A 17,393-nucleotide genomic window follows, 5' to 3' on the forward strand; every position below is an offset into this window, starting at 1 on the left:
AAATGAACTGTGCAGCAAAGGACACCATCTACAGAGTGGAAGGACAACTCACAGAAGAAGAGAAAATACCTGTAAATCATAATCTGATAAGGAGTCAATATCCAATGTATATAAATAATTCCTACAAAACAACAACAAAAACCAAACAATCCTATTAAAAATGGGCAAATGCACTTGAATAGACATTTCTCCAAAGAAGATATACATGTGTCCAATAAGCACATGAAAAGATACTCAACAGGGAAATTCAAATCAAAACCACAATGATCACCAAACTCCACACCCAAAAAACAAATAATCCAGTGAAGAAATGGGCAAAAACATGAACAGACACTTCTCTAAAGAAGACATCCAGATGGCCAACAGGCACATAAAAAGATGCTCAACGTCACTCATCAGGGAAATACAAATCAAAACCACACTCAGATACCACCTCACGCCAGTCAGAGTGGCTAAAATGAACAAATCAGGAGACTATAGATGCTGGCGAGGATGTGGAGAAACGGGAACCCTCTTGCACTGTTGGTGGGAATGCAAACTGGTGCAGCCGCTCTGGAAAACAGCATGGAGGTTCCTCAAAAAATTAAAAATAGAACTACCCTATGACCCAGCAATAGCACTGCTAGGAATTTACCCAAGGGATAAAGGAGTGCTGATGCATAGGGGCACTTGGACTCCAATGTTTATAGCAGCACTTTCAACAATAGCCAAATTATGGAAAGAGCCTAAATGTCCATCAACTGATAAATGGATAAAGAAATTGTGGTTTATATACACAATGGAGTACTATGTGGCAATGAGAAAGAATGAAATGTGGCCCTTTGTAGCAACATGGATGGAACTGGAGAGTGTTACGCTAAGTGAAATAAGTCATACAGAGAAAGACAGATACCATGTTTTCACTCTTATGTGGATCATGAGAAAATTAACAGAAGACCATGAGGGAGGGGAAGGAAAAAAAAAAACCAAAAGGTTATAGAGGGAGGGAGCCAAAACATAAGAGACTCTTAAAAACTGAGGGTTGATGGGGGGTGGGAGGGAGGGGAGGGTGTGTGATGGGCATTGAGGAGGGCACCTGTTGGTATGAGCACTGGGTGTTGTATGGAAACCAATTTGACAATAAACTTCATATTAAAAAATAAATGTATACATACATACACACACACACACACACACATATATATATATATATAAATAAATACAATGAGATACCACTTCACATCGATTAGGATGGCCACTACCAAAAAAAGAAAAAACATACATAGAGTAACAAGTGGCAACAAGGATGGGAAGAAATTGGAACTCTTGTGCCCTGCTGGCAGGAATGTAAAATGGTACAGCCACTGTATGGCAGTTCCTCAAAAAATGAGAAATAGAATTACCATGTAATCCAGCAATTCTACCTCTGCGTATATACGCAAAAGAATTGAAAACAGAATCTTAAAGAGGTATTTGTACACACCATGAACACAGCAGCACCATTCACAATAGCCAAAAAGTGGAAACCCAAACGTCCATTGATGAATGAATGGACAAAATGTGGTATATACGTACAATGGAATATACGGCCTCAAAGAGGAAGGAAATCCTGATACGTGCTACAACATGGGTGAAAAGCTGTGAGAACATTATGCCCAATGAAACAAACCAGTGACAAAGCAGGATACTATATGATCCCACTTATATGAGGTCCCCAGAACAGTCAAGTAGACAAAAAGTAGAATGGTGGGTGCCAGGAACTGAGGTGAGGAAGGAATGGGGAGTTGGGGGATAAGTTTCAGTTTGGGAAGATGAAAGGGTTCTGGAGACTGGCTGCACAACAATGTGAATATCCTTAACACCACTGAACTATACATTTAAAATGACTAAGTTAATAAGCAATATATTGTATGCATTTTACCACAATTAAAAAAAAATGGCTAAGGGGCACCTGGGTGGCTCGGTTGGTCAGTTAAGCATCTGACTCTTGATTTCAGCTCAGGTCATGATCTCATAGTTCACTGAGTTCGAGCCCTGAGTAGGGCTCTGTGCTGACAGCACAGAGCCTGCTTGGGATTCTCTTTCCCTCTCTCTCTGCCTCTCCCCTGCTCTAGTGCACGTGTGCATGCTTTCTTTCTCTCAAAAATAACAAACTTAAAAAAAATGGTTAAGATGGCAAATTTTGTGTGATGCATATTTTATCACAATTTAAAAGGAAGGAAAGGAAAGTATAAAGATGGCAGGGCTAGGTTCCTCACAAGATGGTGCGGCAGGGGCAGCAAGACTGCATAGGCCAGGGGAGCCTGGGTGGCTCAGTCAGGTAAGCATCTGACTCTTGATTTCAGCTTAGGTCATGCTCTCATGGTTTGTGGGTTTGAGCCCCACGTCGGGCTCTGCGCTGACAGCCCAGAGCCTGCTTGGGATTCTCTGTCTCCTTCTCTCTGCCCCTCCCCCACTAACACTTCGGTTCTGTCTCTCTCAAAAATAAACAAACATTTAAAAAAAAGATTGCATAGGCCAGTGGACAGCCATGAAATCCCAGTCAAGGGAGGAGAGGAGCCTCCTGCATGGGGCTGGAGGCAAGGTGGTCTGCAGCAAGAGAGAAAGTAGGAGTAACAGGTGGAAGCGGTCTGGGCTCGGGAGGAGCCTGAGAAAAAGCAAGTGGGGATGGCGGGTAGAGGTAGGGACACCAAGGGCCTTGATCACCCAGTTATGAGGGAAGGGCATGCCTAAGAAGGCAGACGGATGTCCTGACATGGGCGCTCACTAGCTGGGGAGAGATGCTAGGACAGGCAGGGAGTGGAAGCAAGTCTGGAGGGCTCGGGACCTGAGGGTCAAAGCATGGTCACAGAGAGAGTGCACCATCTTTCAGTTTACTGCTCAAGGCTGACAGCCTTGGGAGGGCAGACGTGGCTCAGACATGGGTCAGGACTGAGTGTCCCTAGCATCAAGATGTACCTGGCATACTCCAGGCTCCGAGCACATGTTACTGAATCAACGAATGAGTGAATGACAAAACAGAAAACAAGGCTGTGGCTTCAAAGGAAGAAGGGGAGTCAGAGAGAAGCATGTGCAGAGTGAGGGAGACTGGGGCTCCTAAGAGGACACCTCCACCCCGGGAGAGAAGGAAGGGGAAGCGAAGAAGGGGAGACAGGCACAGACAGGCCCTGTTCCTGCAAGGGAGGAATTGTGAGCTGGAGGGGACCTGGGATGCCTACAATGACATCTAATCAAGCTCACAGGGCAGGAGAGGTTCAGGGGGCATAGCATGTGGTGGAGGCAGGGAGGATAGGGAGCGGAGAGGGGGCACGTGCATGGCAGAGGCCCAGGAGGGCAGGGAGCGTTGAGAGGCTGGCACAGCCTGGCCATCTGTGACTAGTCAGTGAGCTCGGGGAGGGCAGCAGTCACTGGCCAAGCCCACATCTCCTCACCTGGGAGTAGACAGTGGCATGGACCCAGGCAAGACGGCGACTCAGGTGGTCCAGCTTTTCTGAGAAAACCTTCTGACTCTTGGTCAACTCTGCAAGGATGTCCTTTCTCTGCCACCCAAGGGGAAAGACAATCAGGCCATGGCACCATACCCACACCCACCCTGCTTGCCCCAGGCAGCCTGGTAGGAACCCCACTGGTGGCTGGAGCAGGCAAAAGGTTGGGCAGACTCAGCTCTACTCTTCAAAACCCTCTTCTGCCTAGGACCCACTGGCAAGCCCGAGCAGGCCTCAGAGAAGGGTCTTGGTCGTTTGTGCAGAGCGTGGAAATGAGACACAGCTGGGGTTCCATGAGCCCGTGGCCATGTCCCCTAGCTGGGCTGGGACCATGGCCCCGGTAGCTGCTCTCGCTTGGCTGCAAAGGCAAGCCTGGGCTCTGCAGACAGCAGGGAAAGGGCCCTGCTGGGGAAGTCCAGCCCAGGCACAGGACGCCCTACTCCCCAGGCCAGGAGAGCTACAGCAGAGGGGCTGCAGGGAAGTGTGAGAGTCAGGTCCTGCTTCCTGCTGACTCTGCAAGTGGCCGAGGAAGCACTCAGGGTCGAATTCATAATTGATGAGGAGAGTGGGTGTGCGTCAGCACTTAGCGGGCAGGGGGCAGGGGCACCTTGGCGCGGGCTGCAGCTAGTGATGGGGCTTAAGCCCTGCCCTGCCCTAATGCCAGCCCTGCTCTCACTGACGTGGCATAGTCAGGTGGGTGGGGACAGGAAAACTACCGGTGTAGCCCCTAGAAGCAGGGGCAGGACAGTCCCTCTGTGGCCTGCCCTGGGAAGCCTGAGCTGGCAAGCCTCCTCTCTGCAACAGCCCTCCCTCTCGAAAACCCCCCTGCCCATCTAGGTCTTACCCGCTTGGGGCACCGCCGGAGCTTGTCCTCTGTGTCCCTCAGAGCCACTGCATACTCATTGACATCATCAGACACACCCACCATCTAGAGCATCGGACACCACAGGTCCAGTGTGACTCCTCAGGCATGTCACTCAGGTTTCTCCAGACCCAGCCTGGCTCCCAGCCCTGCCAAGCTCCCAACCTTCGGCCCCAGACAACCCCCTCCCACAAAACCAGGTCAGGCCCACACATCACTGGCAGCAATCAGTCTTGCTGTGGCACACATTCACATGCAGTCATGAGTAGATATCCGCCCCTCCCCCCCAACACACACACAAGCATCTGAACGTGTGGGACCACAGGACATGCTCATCGGCCACCAGTGGGAGACCTTGCCCAGCTGCTGGTGAACGCTGAGATTATACATCATGACGGCGCCATCCAGGACTTCCAGCAGGGAGTTCTCCGTGAGGGGCTGCTCAGGCTCCTCCGGGGGCCGCCCCAGCAGCAGGCCCTCATTCCAGTGACTGCCCTCAACTATGGAGTGGGGGGAAGGGGAGGGTCAGGGCCGTAGGCCATTCCAGCTCTCTCCCAAGCTTGTGGTGCCAGGACGGGCCTCACAGTAGGAGAGGCCTGGGCCCAAGGAGGGACTTGCAGGGGAGAACATGGGGGCAGGGGTAGGGCAAGGGCCTGCAGCTCCAGGACTATTTCTGTAGCATCGATTTCCTGCCCTTAGAGTGCACTTCCCATGCCCTTGAGATATTGCCAGGCCACAGGACCGGGAAGGAATGGGGGTGTAGCTTGGCTTTGCCCAGGGTGGGGAACTATGGATGTGCTTGGCCCTGCCTGGCACCTACTGTCCTCACGAGTCCTCTGTTCTGCGCTCAGCGTGCGGACCTTCACTTTCTCCGAGGTGGTCAGAGGCCGCCGTGGGGTCATCAGGCTCACAGCCGCTGTGCTGAGGAAGCGGTTAGCTCGGCCCAGGGTTGGAGAACTGAGCCAGCTGGGCCGGGGCAGGGGCAGTACGCCCCCCATGGCCAGAGCCTGCATGGGGCGCTGTGTAGGAGAGAGGAGGCCAGACGCCACTCAGCTCCCCAGGACCGGGGCCCATGTAGGACTCCCTTGATTTGTGGGGTTGGGAAATGGCAGGAAGGTTCGCGCCTCCGCCTACAGCAAGGAAACCTGCCTGGTGAGAAGCTCCTTGCTGCCTGGAGAAGGAGGTGACCCCGTGTGACACCCCTGCCCTTATGATAGAGGGACAGCCCAATACCAAGCCCCCTGCCTGCCCCTACCGCGGCACCTGGGCCGCAGCTGGGGCTGGCTCCTCGTCCTCGTCCAGGTCATCCATGGTGGCTGCCTGGAGCTCCAGTGGGTCGATCAGGATGTTGGCCTTGGAGGCAAGGTCATCTGCAGGGAATGGCAGGAGGGTTCTCAGGCCAGTGGGGGGCTCAGGGGTCACACGGAACCGCCCACAATGGCGAGAGAGCACCACTGGCTGAGCGGGGGGCTTTGCAGGGCCCCACATTTACCACTGCACCTTTGCCTATGCACTCCACTTATTCCACGCCAGCCTTCACTGCGCCCCAAGGCCTTTTGTCTCAGGGACCTTAACAGCAGGAGGTGTTCCCCATCACACTCCTGTCGGTCCCTCTGTTTCCAGTGACTGCACGCTCTCCAGGGTCCCCTACTTCTCTCCCCATCACTTTCTAACCTACAGACACAAGATCCAGGGCTGTCTAGGCCACTGCTTGTCTCACTTTGCACACAGGCCTCACCGTAGGCTCATCCCCTCAGCTGTCAGTGAGAGGTGGAACAGCAACACCTCTGCCTCCAGCCCAGGCTGTGGTCCTCAGACATAGCGGACTTGCCACCTCAGCCTCCTCCTACAGCCCCCTTCCTGACGGTGCCCCATCCCCACAGCCTCGGGCAGGAAGCCTGGGGTCATCTTTGGCTCCTCCCCTTCACTCCTGCCCTCCCTCTATCTCCTCTCTTGGCCCACGTACTGACTCCATTATCACACGCAGATCCCTGACCTCAATCCCCTGCCTCAGGACCTTCCAAAGCTGCCCCTATCCCTGGAATGAGCCCACACCTACTTCGTGCCCCACAAGGCCCTCAGACTCTACCTGTGCGACTCTGGCCTTATTTCCCACCACTCCCCGCCTGGTAGTTTCCTCACCAGCACCCCAGCAGCCTTCCGTCTCCAGGCCCTACCAGGCTGTTGTGAGCATCCCTGCCTTTGCGTGCACTGTGCTTGTAGTGCCCTGTGCCGTGGCCACGTGTGCTCGTCCTTGAAAGCCACTCAGGCAGCACTTGTGCCCGCTCGCCTCTCACCCTGTGACCTCACCAAGATCCCGTGGTCACTCCACATATGCTCCCTAGTTCCTTATAGGACCCCTAGGCTTCCCGTGGGGCGGGTGCTCAAGGGAAGGGAGCTCAAGGAAAGGGATGGCTGGACCCAAGACCTGAGGCAGAGGGCATCTCCCTGGAGGAGCAGGTCGAGATACTCGGGCGCCCTCTGGCGGGCAGAGGGTAACCCTGCACCCAGTGCAGAGCTGGCTGAGGATTGTATGCCCCACACTCGCCCAGTCCGGCCCTGCCCACTGCCCACAAGCCTACACGTACCTTTGAGGGTCTTCCGAAGGTGTGAGAGGAGCCCTCCCAGGCGCTGCAGGTCAAAGTAGTCCACCTTGCCATTATAGAAGACCTGAGGCGGTATGTAGGCCTCTGCAAGGAGGGGTTGGGAGGCCGGGCCAGCAGTGAGCCAGATAGGAAGACACACTGAGAAGCCACCCCTCTACGCTGCTTAGCCCAGAGGAGACCCCTGGCCTTGGCCACCTACCTGCCCTGCTCAGGCACACAGCATGGCTTCTCCCCCACCCCACCCCCGACCATTTGGGGTCAGTGTCAGTGACTGCTAGAGTTGGGATGAAGGGAGCACTCTGTCTGCAGTCACATTCAGAGAGGGCCCTGACCCAGCCCCACAGACATCCCCAATCCAGGGCAGGCACGGCTCCCACTGGCCCTGAAGACCCTGTCCCACACAAACACAGCCCCCAACACCTCAGGGCCTGTCCCTGGTGTCCCCTACAAAGGACTGCAGAGGGTTGGACGGACTGGGACCGAGAAGAGGAGGCCGTAGTGGGCAGGAACTTGTGGGGACAGAGTGAATGTGGGTTTGGCACTCCTACAGAGTGGAGTTCCTGCTGCCCTGTGGAAAAGCCACCCATCAGGAGAGTACTCAACTGTTAGGAAGCCTGGGACAGCTCCACCCCCACCCTGCTGCCAGCTCCACACTCTACACTATCACCGGGACAGCGCTGCCCAGCCTCTCTGATGAGGCCTGGCCCCACTCACCCTCACTGAAGGAGGCACGAGGGTTCGAAGCCTTGTATTCATCCCAGTAGTAGCGCAGGGCAGATATCAGCCGGTGCAAGAAGCAGACCATGTACTCAGGGGGACACAGCATGGGCATATTCTGCAGGGCACAGGACATGCATTTGTGCCAGCCTAGAGCCTGCTCACTCCTCATCCAAGGCCTGCCCCAGGACCCTGGGGTGAGCACAGAGGGCGGGGCAGCAAAGGAAGAGCAAGATTAGGCAGGGATGCAGCAGGCTGAGAGGTGCCGGAAGCCTGGGGTGCAGACCCTGCAACACAGCCAAGTGTCCATGGCGGGCTGGCCGAGTGGACACTTACCCCCCGGCCACTGGCATTCTCCTGTAGAAACTTTCGGAACTTGGTCAGGAAGATGTACCTAGAAGCTTCCCCCTTTGAGGGAAGGAAAAATGAGGCTGTGAGGAGCTGGCCCTGGAGTGGACTGGCTCGGTGCTGTGCCTTAGCCTGGGCCCTGCTATGGGAACCCGAGCCAGTCCCTGCCCTCTGGGTCTCAGGGCCCCAGTACCAGCACCCATCCCTACCAGGGACCCACGTGGGGGTCTGGGAGTCACTTACCCCATTATCATCTTTATTGTTCAGCAGCAGCTTCAGGATCTGGACCTGTAGTTCTTCCACCACTGGAGGTGGGGTAGGGAACACAACACTGAGCTCTCCTCAGGCAGAGCCTTGCTCTCAGGCTCCCAGGGATGGGAAGGGGCGGCAGGTTTGGATCAGGGCTCCACTCTCAGGGTTCCCCAAGCTGAATCTAGACATGGTCACTACCAAGAGCCCCCGATACACGCGCGCGCGCACACACACACACACACACACACACACACACACACACACACAAATCGTCCTCCCCCTACTCAGTGCCCTGGGCAGGGGGCTACCTTCGATGCGCTTCTTGAGCCTTTGGCAGCCACGTTCGTAGGCACGCCTCCGTCTGTGCTCCTCAGCGGTCTCATCCTTTACATCCTTACTGTCTTTGCCCTGGGCAGGAGCAGGGGATGGAAGACAGCAGAGCTCACTCAGGACTTAACCAGGCCTGCTTCAGACAGGAAACCCCTACTCCCACGCCAGAGACCAGGCTGGGGAAGGGGCCTCACATGCTCAAGGCCAGGTGGCTCAGATACCCTGGGTCAGCCCTCCCTGTGACCCTGCCTGCCCATCTCAGTCGGCCCACCTCCCTGCTGGAGCGGTGGGGCCACCAGGTAGTGGGAATGAGCTCCTGTAGGCCAGCCTCCTCCACTCGCAGAGGGCTCTTGATGTAAAAGAAGACAACAGACCGGAGCACGTCGAAGCTGGTGGTTGTCAAGGCAGAGCTCCACTCACCAAGGGGTGTATCCTACACCCTCACGAGTTCTCCCTGGGAAGCTCTTCCGAACTCACCTGTCTCCCCATATGCCCACCATATTCTCCTACCCTTAGAGGTACCATTGCTACTATAAGCCAGTCTCCCTCGACCATGAGCCCTGAAAAATAGCTGTGGCCATCAAGTCCACTAAGCCTGATTCCCAGCAAACGTACTAAAAAGGTTTGTCACAGGAACACATGAGGGTGGTGGGGGGAACAGGCTGAGAGAGGGCCTGGTGGCCTCTCCGTCTCCCAGCTGTTTCTAACTCTTGGAGGCTGAAGACCCCACACAAAGACAGCTACCAGCATAGGCTTCCCCACCAGCACCCTCCCTCCTGCAGCACAGTCCTCAACAGTGTTGGGAAGCAGGAAGAGCCAAGTCCCAAAAGAAGATCTCATGGGAACCCCTGCCGTGGGACTCAGATAAAAGTTCGGTGCTGCTTTGGCTACAGCAGTCAGGCCCTGGTGGCGTCTCCACACCTCCATGGAGCCCAAGAGTCGGCAGCCATCTGGAAATCCCTGCTCAGGCTGGCCAGCTGGCCGGGGTCCTTTGCTTTACCCTCTCTGCTCTGTAGAGAGAGTGCTGGGAAGGCTGGGTCCTGGAACAAGGACTCACATACTGCACAGCTCTGGGCCTCTGAGCCTCCCTAGGGACCCCTGGCCAGAGGCACGCTGCCCTCCTTGGCCCCTAATGACCCCAGAGGACACCACATGTCTGGCCTGTCTGGCAGCTAGGAAAGGATACAGGACATTGCTAAGCAGAAACTTGCGGGACTTCTCATGCCTCAGGATGGCGATGGTGAGCCGCAGGTAGTGGATCTGTGGGGATGGGGTGCTCAGAGAGGGCGGCTAGGGCCCAGGGGGCCCAGGGGCAGGGGCAGGAGCTCCCACCTGTAGGCTCAGGTCTGGGACGATGGGTGAGAACCGGTAAAGCCGCAGCAGGGACATCATCAATTGCTTGAGGCAATCCTGTACCTCATAGTCCTGGGGGAGAGATGCCGGGCTGCACACCTAGCTGGCAGAGGGCAGGTGCCAGGACAGCCATCTGTGGGTCCTTTCCCAAACCCTCCCTGTACCTCCCCCATCTCGGTGGAGCCTGACATCCTGGCCTGAGGCCTGAAGTCCGAAGCCTCACCTCCATGAAGAGCCACAGGAGGTCGAGGATCTGACGCACCATGGACTGGGCCTGTGCAGGGGTGCCTGCCTCCACGACACCCCGCAGGAAGCTCATGAGCACAGCCTCTACCAGGTATACCTTGCGCTGCACCAAGGGCGGGCACTGGTGAGGTGGTGGCCTTCTGCCCCTGCCCTGGCATGGGGCCAAGGCCACAGGTATAGGCTTGGGTTCCCTCAAGCAACCCCAAGACACAGATGAGCCCTTCCAGGGTCTGAGACACAAGAAGGGCCGCCGCCCCAGGGCTCCTCTGGCATTTCACACATGCAGTTCCCTTAGCCAGTGATGTCATTACCCCTCAATCTTTTCTCTAGGACATCCCCTGATATCCTCAGCTGGAAGCATCTCCTCTTTCCCTGAGTGATATCCTTGAGGTCTAAGGGCTCTGGTCACATGGGACCCCTGCCAGGTGACGGTGCTGAGCCTCATGCGCCTCAGCTTCCCAGCCCCTAGCACCAGCACTTGTGCCACAGCCCACTTCTTCCCCTCTCAAACATCCCCTCACCAGGAGCGGTGCGAAGCGATGGAAAATGTGGGCCAGCGTGAGGAGGACGGTGGGCTGGCCCTGCAACTGCCACTCGGAGCTGTCCTTCTCCACCAGCCGGCCTTCCTATGTGGGGAAGAAAGGACAGTGGGGATCAAAGGCTGCAGAAGGCCCTCAGCTCACCCGGCCCAGTCCCTGGCTCACCACAGGGTCCAGCTCCACGCTGAGCACTGCCCGGAAGCAGCCCAGCAACTTCTGCGCCCGCACCAGGTCAGCACGGGGTGGGTCCTGCAGGGGCCGGTAACCTGCCACTGGGTAGGTGGCACAGAGTTAAGCCAGCAATACCTGGTCTGTGGCTCAGATGCACCCATCCCTCTCCACTGAGATCCCCAAGGAGGGGCCTAGGCTCTAGGGCAGGGCTGTGGAGTCACAAGGCCTGGTCTGCGGCACAGCTCTCTGTCTCTGTGGGGTGCAACTTCTGCCGCTTCACATTCTTATCTGTTCCACACAGCACGGTACCCACCTAATAAGGTTGCCATAGGAATTGTGCCTCCCAGCACCCACCTAAGCTGTACTCGCCCCTCTCCCCTCGGCAACCATGGCCCACCACCAGCCCATAGAACTCCCAGGGCAGGGAGCCCCTCATCCCTGCTTCCTCAAGAGCTTCCAGGCAGTCCACAGACTTCTTCCCAAAAGGATATCGCAAGGGACGGCTGCCAAAGTTGAAGGCCACAGACTCCTTAAAGGAAAGGCTGATGGCTGGGAAGTAGGCCATGCCCAGGCCCCTGGACAAGTTCTCAAAAGCGGTGCCCAGTGACACGCCATTCCTGGAGCAGAAGGGAAGGCCTGTGAGCCCGTGCTAAAAAGGATGTAGCCGAAACAGGCCAGTAAGTAAGGCTCTGTTGCGGCTGTCCACCCTCAGGCTATTAAAGTCGGCCTGGCCCCCTTAAAGGGACTGGGAAGCTGAGGGCAGCTCAGGGAGGTCCCAGAGGCCAGGCCTGTGGGAAGAGGCAGGAGACTCACAGGCAGAAGGACAGAGTGCCATCGTCCAGGTCGATCAGGCAGCTCACGATGTCTCCCGCTGCCCATGCCTGCCAGGGGAGGAGGCCTTACAGACATACAGAAGCCCAGCAGCTTGCCCGCTCTGCCCCCTGGCTGTGTCTCCACTACCCCTCAGGGTAGGTGGCCATAAGTACAGAGCACCTGAATCTCTGCCCTCTCCCTTTGCCCTACAGTCTCTCGTGGCTATTTGGTGGCTCCCACCCAAGCTGTGAGGATGAACATGGGGCAAGCAGGTTCCAGGGGTCTTGGCCCTCACCTTGCCATAATTCGTTGTGGTCACATTCCACTTGCGTACCCGGTTGCCATCATAAGCATAGGAGTTGTGTGTATCTCCAACCCCCTCCTAGGGAAGAAGGGTCTGTGAGGTCCAGAGCCCACCAGCCGTCAACCTTGCACCCAGAGAGTTCTAGAGAAAAGGGTTGATGCTCTGAGGGAAGGAGTGATTTCCTGGCCTGGGTTGCTGTTGTCCTAGGGTGGGGTGGGATGCATTCCTCCTCCAGAGGGCAGTCGGGTTACAGTTCCAAGCAGACCTCATGTGGTCTGGTGGGTTGCCCCTGAGCCCTGATGAGGCCTGCAGCAGCATGTCTCCCTAGGAGGGGGCCTCTCTCACACGTACCTCCTGATTAAAGCGGCAGTTGATAGTGCACCAGCCAATCTGCATGAGTCCCTGAGAGGAGATGAGCACCTCGTAGACCCATTTCCCTGGAATAAACCAAGTCAGGCCTAGCAGATAGAAAAAGACTGCCTCCTGCCTCAGACCTGGGCCCACAGATCCCCTCCCAATAACCTGGGCCACAGCATGGTGGCCAGAGCATGGTCTCACCTTTATACACACACGTGGTTGAGCGGATAGTACCAAAGTTGCTGTGTCCAATCACCTGGGTGAAGAGTAGAGATGGTGAGCCTCCTCTCGGGCACACAGAGTGCCTCCCCAAAGAGGAATGGCCCCATCCTCAACTCGGGTTGTATTGGTGGTGCCTGCCTGTTCTAGCCAATACCGCACTGAGCCTGAACAGGGTGGGAGGGGTGGCAGCATGAGAGGAGGGGTTCATGGCTGTGATGGGAACAGCTTGGGGCTGGAGTTGCACCGAGTGGGTTTTAGGGTTGTATCAGGAGGGTTTGGGGGCTGAGGACTCAATGAGCACATCAGGAGGGGTTTGTGGCTGCAGCCCCATAAAAAAGGATAGAGAGACCAAGGCCACATCAGGAGCAGCTTGGGGCTGTCAGGAGGGGCTTGGACCTGGGGCCTCGCCTTGCCCTCACTCACCCCTAGGAGGTCATCATCCACCAGAAGAAGCCCCTCGAAGCCACCTGTGTGGTCCAGGACCACAGTGGATGGGCCAAGCCGCCCTTCAACCTGTCCTGAAAGGGAGAGGTAGGTGTGGGGTCAGGCAGGGCACAGGGTCTGACAGAATGCATAGAGGATACTGTGTTCCCCAGGGCAGCCCCCAGGGCCTCCAGGGCCCAGCCTGGCTCCCCCAATCCCATTCCAGAAGCTGCCACATACCCTGGCTCTCCTCATCCTCATTGTCTACATGTAACAGCTGGTCCAGATGCTCTGGCAGGTTCTGGAAGTTCAGGGGTTTCCTGGGGAGAGCAAGAGGCTGCGAGGGGCCCAAAAGTCCTTGAAACCAGTCAGATGACACTAAACCCCTCTCCTACTCCCTTTCCTCTGAGCTTCGGACAGTGGCTGCCTAGATTCCAGAAAAAGGCTTGTGCCTAGTCCTATATTCTTGAATGCTGGGGGGGGAGGGGGGGTCAGAAGGCTTGACTACCCACTAAACTAAAAAGTACCAGTCCAATGTGGTGTACCTCAGGACTTAAAAAAAAAAAGAGCCCTCCCTCAACCTTAATTCCCTCATCTGTAAAAAGGGAACATAGCTGTATGTCAGAGATGCTATGAAGATTCCAAGGCATAATGTGTGCTCCCTGCATGGCCCATAACCTACCCACCCCTAAAGAAGGATCTGTTGCTTTGCCTGGGAGAGGAAGGCTGGGAGAAGTACCAATCCCCAAGGCAGCCTATACCAATGACAGCTAGGCCAGCCCTTGATCCCAGGCCTATGGTCCCAGCCAGGGAAGTTTATGTTGAATGAGACATGTCTTGGGAGGATGAAGAGCTGAGCCCTCTGAGTTGCTAGCTGGCTCTGTCCTGTACCCACCTGTATAGGAACTAGAGCACCTGGCCTGCCTGTCTGCCATCAGCCCCAGCCAGAGGGGCTGGGGAAATCTGAGTGGCCCCCTTACATACCCAGCACACATGCTCAGAGGAGAAAGGCCTCTGTCTGATGCTGGCCAGCCCTGTCCTGAGTACAGCTGCTAAGAATAGCAGGGAATGGGGTGGCAGTAACTAGCAGGGCTCGAGTAGAACAGAGACCAGTGCCCATCTGGACGCAGCCCACAGACTGCTGGCACCTCTCTGCCACCTCTGATCCCAGCACTTTCTCCTTTCAATGGTCTAGAGGGTAGGCTCTGGAAGGGACATAGATGGGCCAAAGCACCAATTCTCTGGCAAAGTAGCTTCAACTGGCTCAGGAACCACATGTTCCCCAGTTGTGAGCTACTACTCAGCTGCCAGAGGTAGAGAGGCGTGAATCCTCTTCCCCATTCCTACTAACCCCCAAGCCAAGGTCAAGTGGCAGCCATGCAGTGGGGTGCCCCACCAGTAGCTTGGAAAGTTCCAGTCAACCTCCTCTCTAAACACCCCAACAGGCCCAGGGATAAAGGCTTCTGTCATGGCAGTGCTTACCGGCCCCCACTTGGGAGGCCTGCTCTAGTTTGCCCGCTCTCAAGAGCAGCTGGGGGCAGCTCAGCCTCAGCGAGTGCCTGCAGCACTGTCCTTTGGCCAACCCAGCACTTGCCTGCCCTTTTTGGATTGCCTACGTCCCAGCCCAGGGCTCTGCATCCACACAAGCACTGACGGATGGCCCTGCCACCTGCTCTCCCTCCTGGCAGCCACAGAAGCAGTGGCAGCAGGACCATTTCTGATATCACATGAGGTAGGGATCAGATGGCCTTGGAAACAGACCAGGAATGGGGCTGGAGTGGAGGTGGGCAGTAGCTCTCCATAAGTAGGAATCCTATGGCCACCACAGACATTTAAATGGAAGACGCAACAGCACTGCCCTTTGTGGCTGCCCAGAGAGCAGAGATTGTGGAAGGCAGGAGAGCCCAGCTGGTAGGAGGGCTGAGAGATAGGGACACCCATGCCTCACTGCAGGAAGGTAGAATCCACGTGACTCTCTGAAGAAGTAATGTAGCAAGAGTCTTAAAAGTGACTGCAGTTCAAATGCTCCAGCCCATGATTCCAACCCTGGGCATCCTCACAGCGGCACTGTTTACAAAAGCAAAAGCCCCTCTAAACCAGGGCAGTGCTAAAGGCTACAACAGACCCCTGGCCCTAAAAGATGCCCACCAAGGTTAATTTGTAATACAGAAAATAAACACTCAGGAGATAATGTTTAATGACAAAGATAGAGTCTAAACTTCTATACACTTTTCGAGGTGTGGGATTGATCCACTATCTCGATGGCAATAATGGTTTAACAGGTTATCTGGATAAAAACTTACTGAATTTTACCCTTCAAATACATGTAGTTCATTATATGTCAATTATTTCTCAATAAAACTTTAAAAAGAACTGAAGGTGACAGAAAACTTTAAAAAAAGTCTATACAGCATAATCCAAACTATACACATCACAAGATAAGAAAAACAGAAAAATTATGTTCAAATGGTCAAGTTAGAACAAGACACACAGACATTTTTTCTTCTTCTAAGTTTCTGCTCAAGTGCACTTGTAACTTTTTTAGGAACAATAATGTACTCAACTTTCAAGGAAAAGGGGCTTGGTAGGGTCTGCACTTTATAGGTTCAGGTGGCAGCTACAGAGGACTGGGGTGGGACAGATGTGCAGGCAGGTGCATGTGGGGACCAGATGCTGATTGTGGAGTAGGAGTGAGGTGCTCTCCTGAGGACTGAATGGGCACCACTTCGCTAACCTCCATGACACCCTCACAAAGAAGGTACTAACACGGCCAGAGGAGATGAAGATGCAGAGTCCAGAAGGCAGACTCTCTGGCCAGAGGTCTCACAGCCAGGAGCAGTAGAGGGAGAACAGAACCCAAGCCGGCCTACCCAGAGGCTCTGGGCTGGTCCTTTGGAGTCAGGGGCTACCCACATGGCCATACCTGCTGGTGGCTGTGGTGGGCGCATGCTCAGGAGAGGAAAAGATGCGGTGCAGGTAGTCATTCAGTAGTTTCTCCTGCACAATACCTGTGCCACAGGGCAGAAGAAGAGAAGGGTCACACAGTCAGTGTAAGCTCCTAGACTGGGCTGGCTCTACAGGCTCCTGGTCCTAGGCCAGCCACAGGGGTCACAAGAGCAGTCATGTTGGGTGCGCTGCTCCATCGCGGCTGATGGAGAAGAGCTGGCTCACAGGTACAAGGGGTGCAGCAAGGTTTGGAGCTCACCAGACCTGGGACTTTATCGCCTTTGTCTTTTCCTTCTCCTTCCCTCAACACAAGGAGCCTCCTCCCAGACACGTCAGCCCTTACCTGTGACCCTGGATTTCTCAGCATCTGATGTCAGCCGATAGCTCTTGCGGGAGAAAGACATGCTGGACCCCTTAGATGCCATCCTTCATTTCTTGTGGGCAGCCAGCGGTCCTGGGGGCTGAGCCGGAGGCAGAGCCTATCTATTTGAGGCCAGCCAAGGGCCCCCATACCCACCTCAGTTCTGGGGCAGCAAGAAAGCTTGGGAGCAGGTGAGACCAAGTACATGCACACTCACACACAAACCAACCCGGGGCAAGAAACCAGGGGTTCCCAGCTTCCTACACAGGGCTCCACCATGTTCCAGTGCTCAGCACAGGGCCCAACGGAGAGCAGTTGCCAGATATAGGTTTGTTAAACCAAACTAAATGTCTCAACCCCAGGAAAATCAGACCAAACTGTCCAAAGTGAGGTGGCCTAGAGACAGAGACCCTGTATCCTTCTCAGTTGTAAGCCACACTAGGTCTAGCTCATTCCCAGCAGAGAGAACCCTACACCACATTCCCCAAGTGTGGTCCATCATCCAAGGGCTTGGGGCCATCTCCACTTACAAGTCCTACTGATACCTAAGGCCAGGATCTTCCCTTCTCTTTTCCAAAGGCCTTGTTCCCACTCACACACACAGCCTCTCATCCATCATCTCAGCTCCATCAGAGCACCACCCAGCTATCATTGCAGACCCTGCTGGTCTTCCCAGTGCTGTCCATCCCTTACATGTCATGGTGTTGCTGCAGCTGCAGACGCACTAAGTCGCTGGTAACTGCCTCACTGATCTACAGCTGTGCCGTCCCCAATACAGTTGCCATTAGCCATATGTGACCATTTAAATTTGAATTAAAACATAAAAATTAAGAATTCAACTTCTCAGTTATATTAAGCACATTTCAAGGATTCAGCAGCCACATATGGTTAGTGGTTACTGCACGAGACACTAAAAACAGAACATTTCCATCATCACAGAAAGTTCTGTTAGCGCTGGTCTACAGCCTGGCCTTCTAGCACTGCCTTAGACTGCACTCCCTTCTCCGCAGCCCAGTTCCTTATCTCACCTCAAACAGGTCCTCCGTTCCCACCACACACCCTTGCCCATTCACAGTCTG

General features: G+C 55.1%; 1 protein-coding gene across 8 annotated transcripts in view; it reads right to left on the bottom strand.

Moving 5' to 3' along the window:
- The window catches only part of RNF123 (ring finger protein 123), a 36,926-nt gene that overhangs the window by 12,569 nt on the left and 6,964 nt on the right, over window positions 1-17,393 (bottom strand). For 7 of the 8 annotated variants that reach the window (XM_086698200.1, XM_086698203.1, XM_086698199.1 and 4 more), the window contains exons 2-26: window positions 16,297-16,414; window positions 15,931-16,015; window positions 13,248-13,327; window positions 13,008-13,102; window positions 12,564-12,618; window positions 12,357-12,442; window positions 11,997-12,083; window positions 11,702-11,769; window positions 11,380-11,505; window positions 10,883-10,997; window positions 10,700-10,804; window positions 10,156-10,281; window positions 9,912-10,004; window positions 9,766-9,839; window positions 8,851-8,968; window positions 8,558-8,657; window positions 8,241-8,302; window positions 7,986-8,057; window positions 7,647-7,767; window positions 6,915-7,016; window positions 5,590-5,696; window positions 5,147-5,345; window positions 4,681-4,826; window positions 4,309-4,392; window positions 3,411-3,518 (exon numbers count right to left, since the gene is read on the bottom strand). In XM_086698200.1, coding sequence (XP_086554326.1) covers window positions 3,411-3,518; window positions 4,309-4,392; window positions 4,681-4,826; window positions 5,147-5,345; window positions 5,590-5,696; window positions 6,915-7,016; window positions 7,647-7,767; window positions 7,986-8,057; window positions 8,241-8,302; window positions 8,558-8,657; window positions 8,851-8,968; window positions 9,766-9,839; window positions 9,912-10,004; window positions 10,156-10,281; window positions 10,700-10,804; window positions 10,883-10,997; window positions 11,380-11,505; window positions 11,702-11,769; window positions 11,997-12,083; window positions 12,357-12,442; window positions 12,564-12,618; window positions 13,008-13,102; window positions 13,248-13,327; window positions 15,931-16,015; window positions 16,297-16,378 — 2,496 coding nt within the window. In that variant the 5' untranslated portion in view covers window positions 16,379-16,414. Of the gene's footprint in view, window positions 1-3,410; window positions 3,519-4,308; window positions 4,393-4,680; window positions 4,827-5,146; window positions 5,346-5,581; window positions 5,697-6,914; window positions 7,017-7,646; window positions 7,768-7,985; window positions 8,058-8,240; window positions 8,303-8,557; window positions 8,658-8,850; window positions 8,969-9,765; window positions 9,840-9,911; window positions 10,005-10,155; window positions 10,282-10,699; window positions 10,805-10,882; window positions 10,998-11,379; window positions 11,506-11,701; window positions 11,770-11,996; window positions 12,084-12,356; window positions 12,443-12,563; window positions 12,619-13,007; window positions 13,103-13,247; window positions 13,328-15,930; window positions 16,016-16,296; window positions 16,415-17,393 lie in introns of all 8 variants that reach the window. The other variant, XM_086698205.1, reaches the window with a different exon arrangement.

The sequence above is a fragment of the Puma concolor genome, chromosome A2 (genome assembly GCF_028749965.1).
Source record: "Puma concolor isolate L17-30 chromosome A2, mPumCon1.1.hap2, whole genome shotgun sequence".
Lineage (NCBI taxonomy): Eukaryota > Metazoa > Chordata > Mammalia > Carnivora > Felidae > Puma > Puma concolor.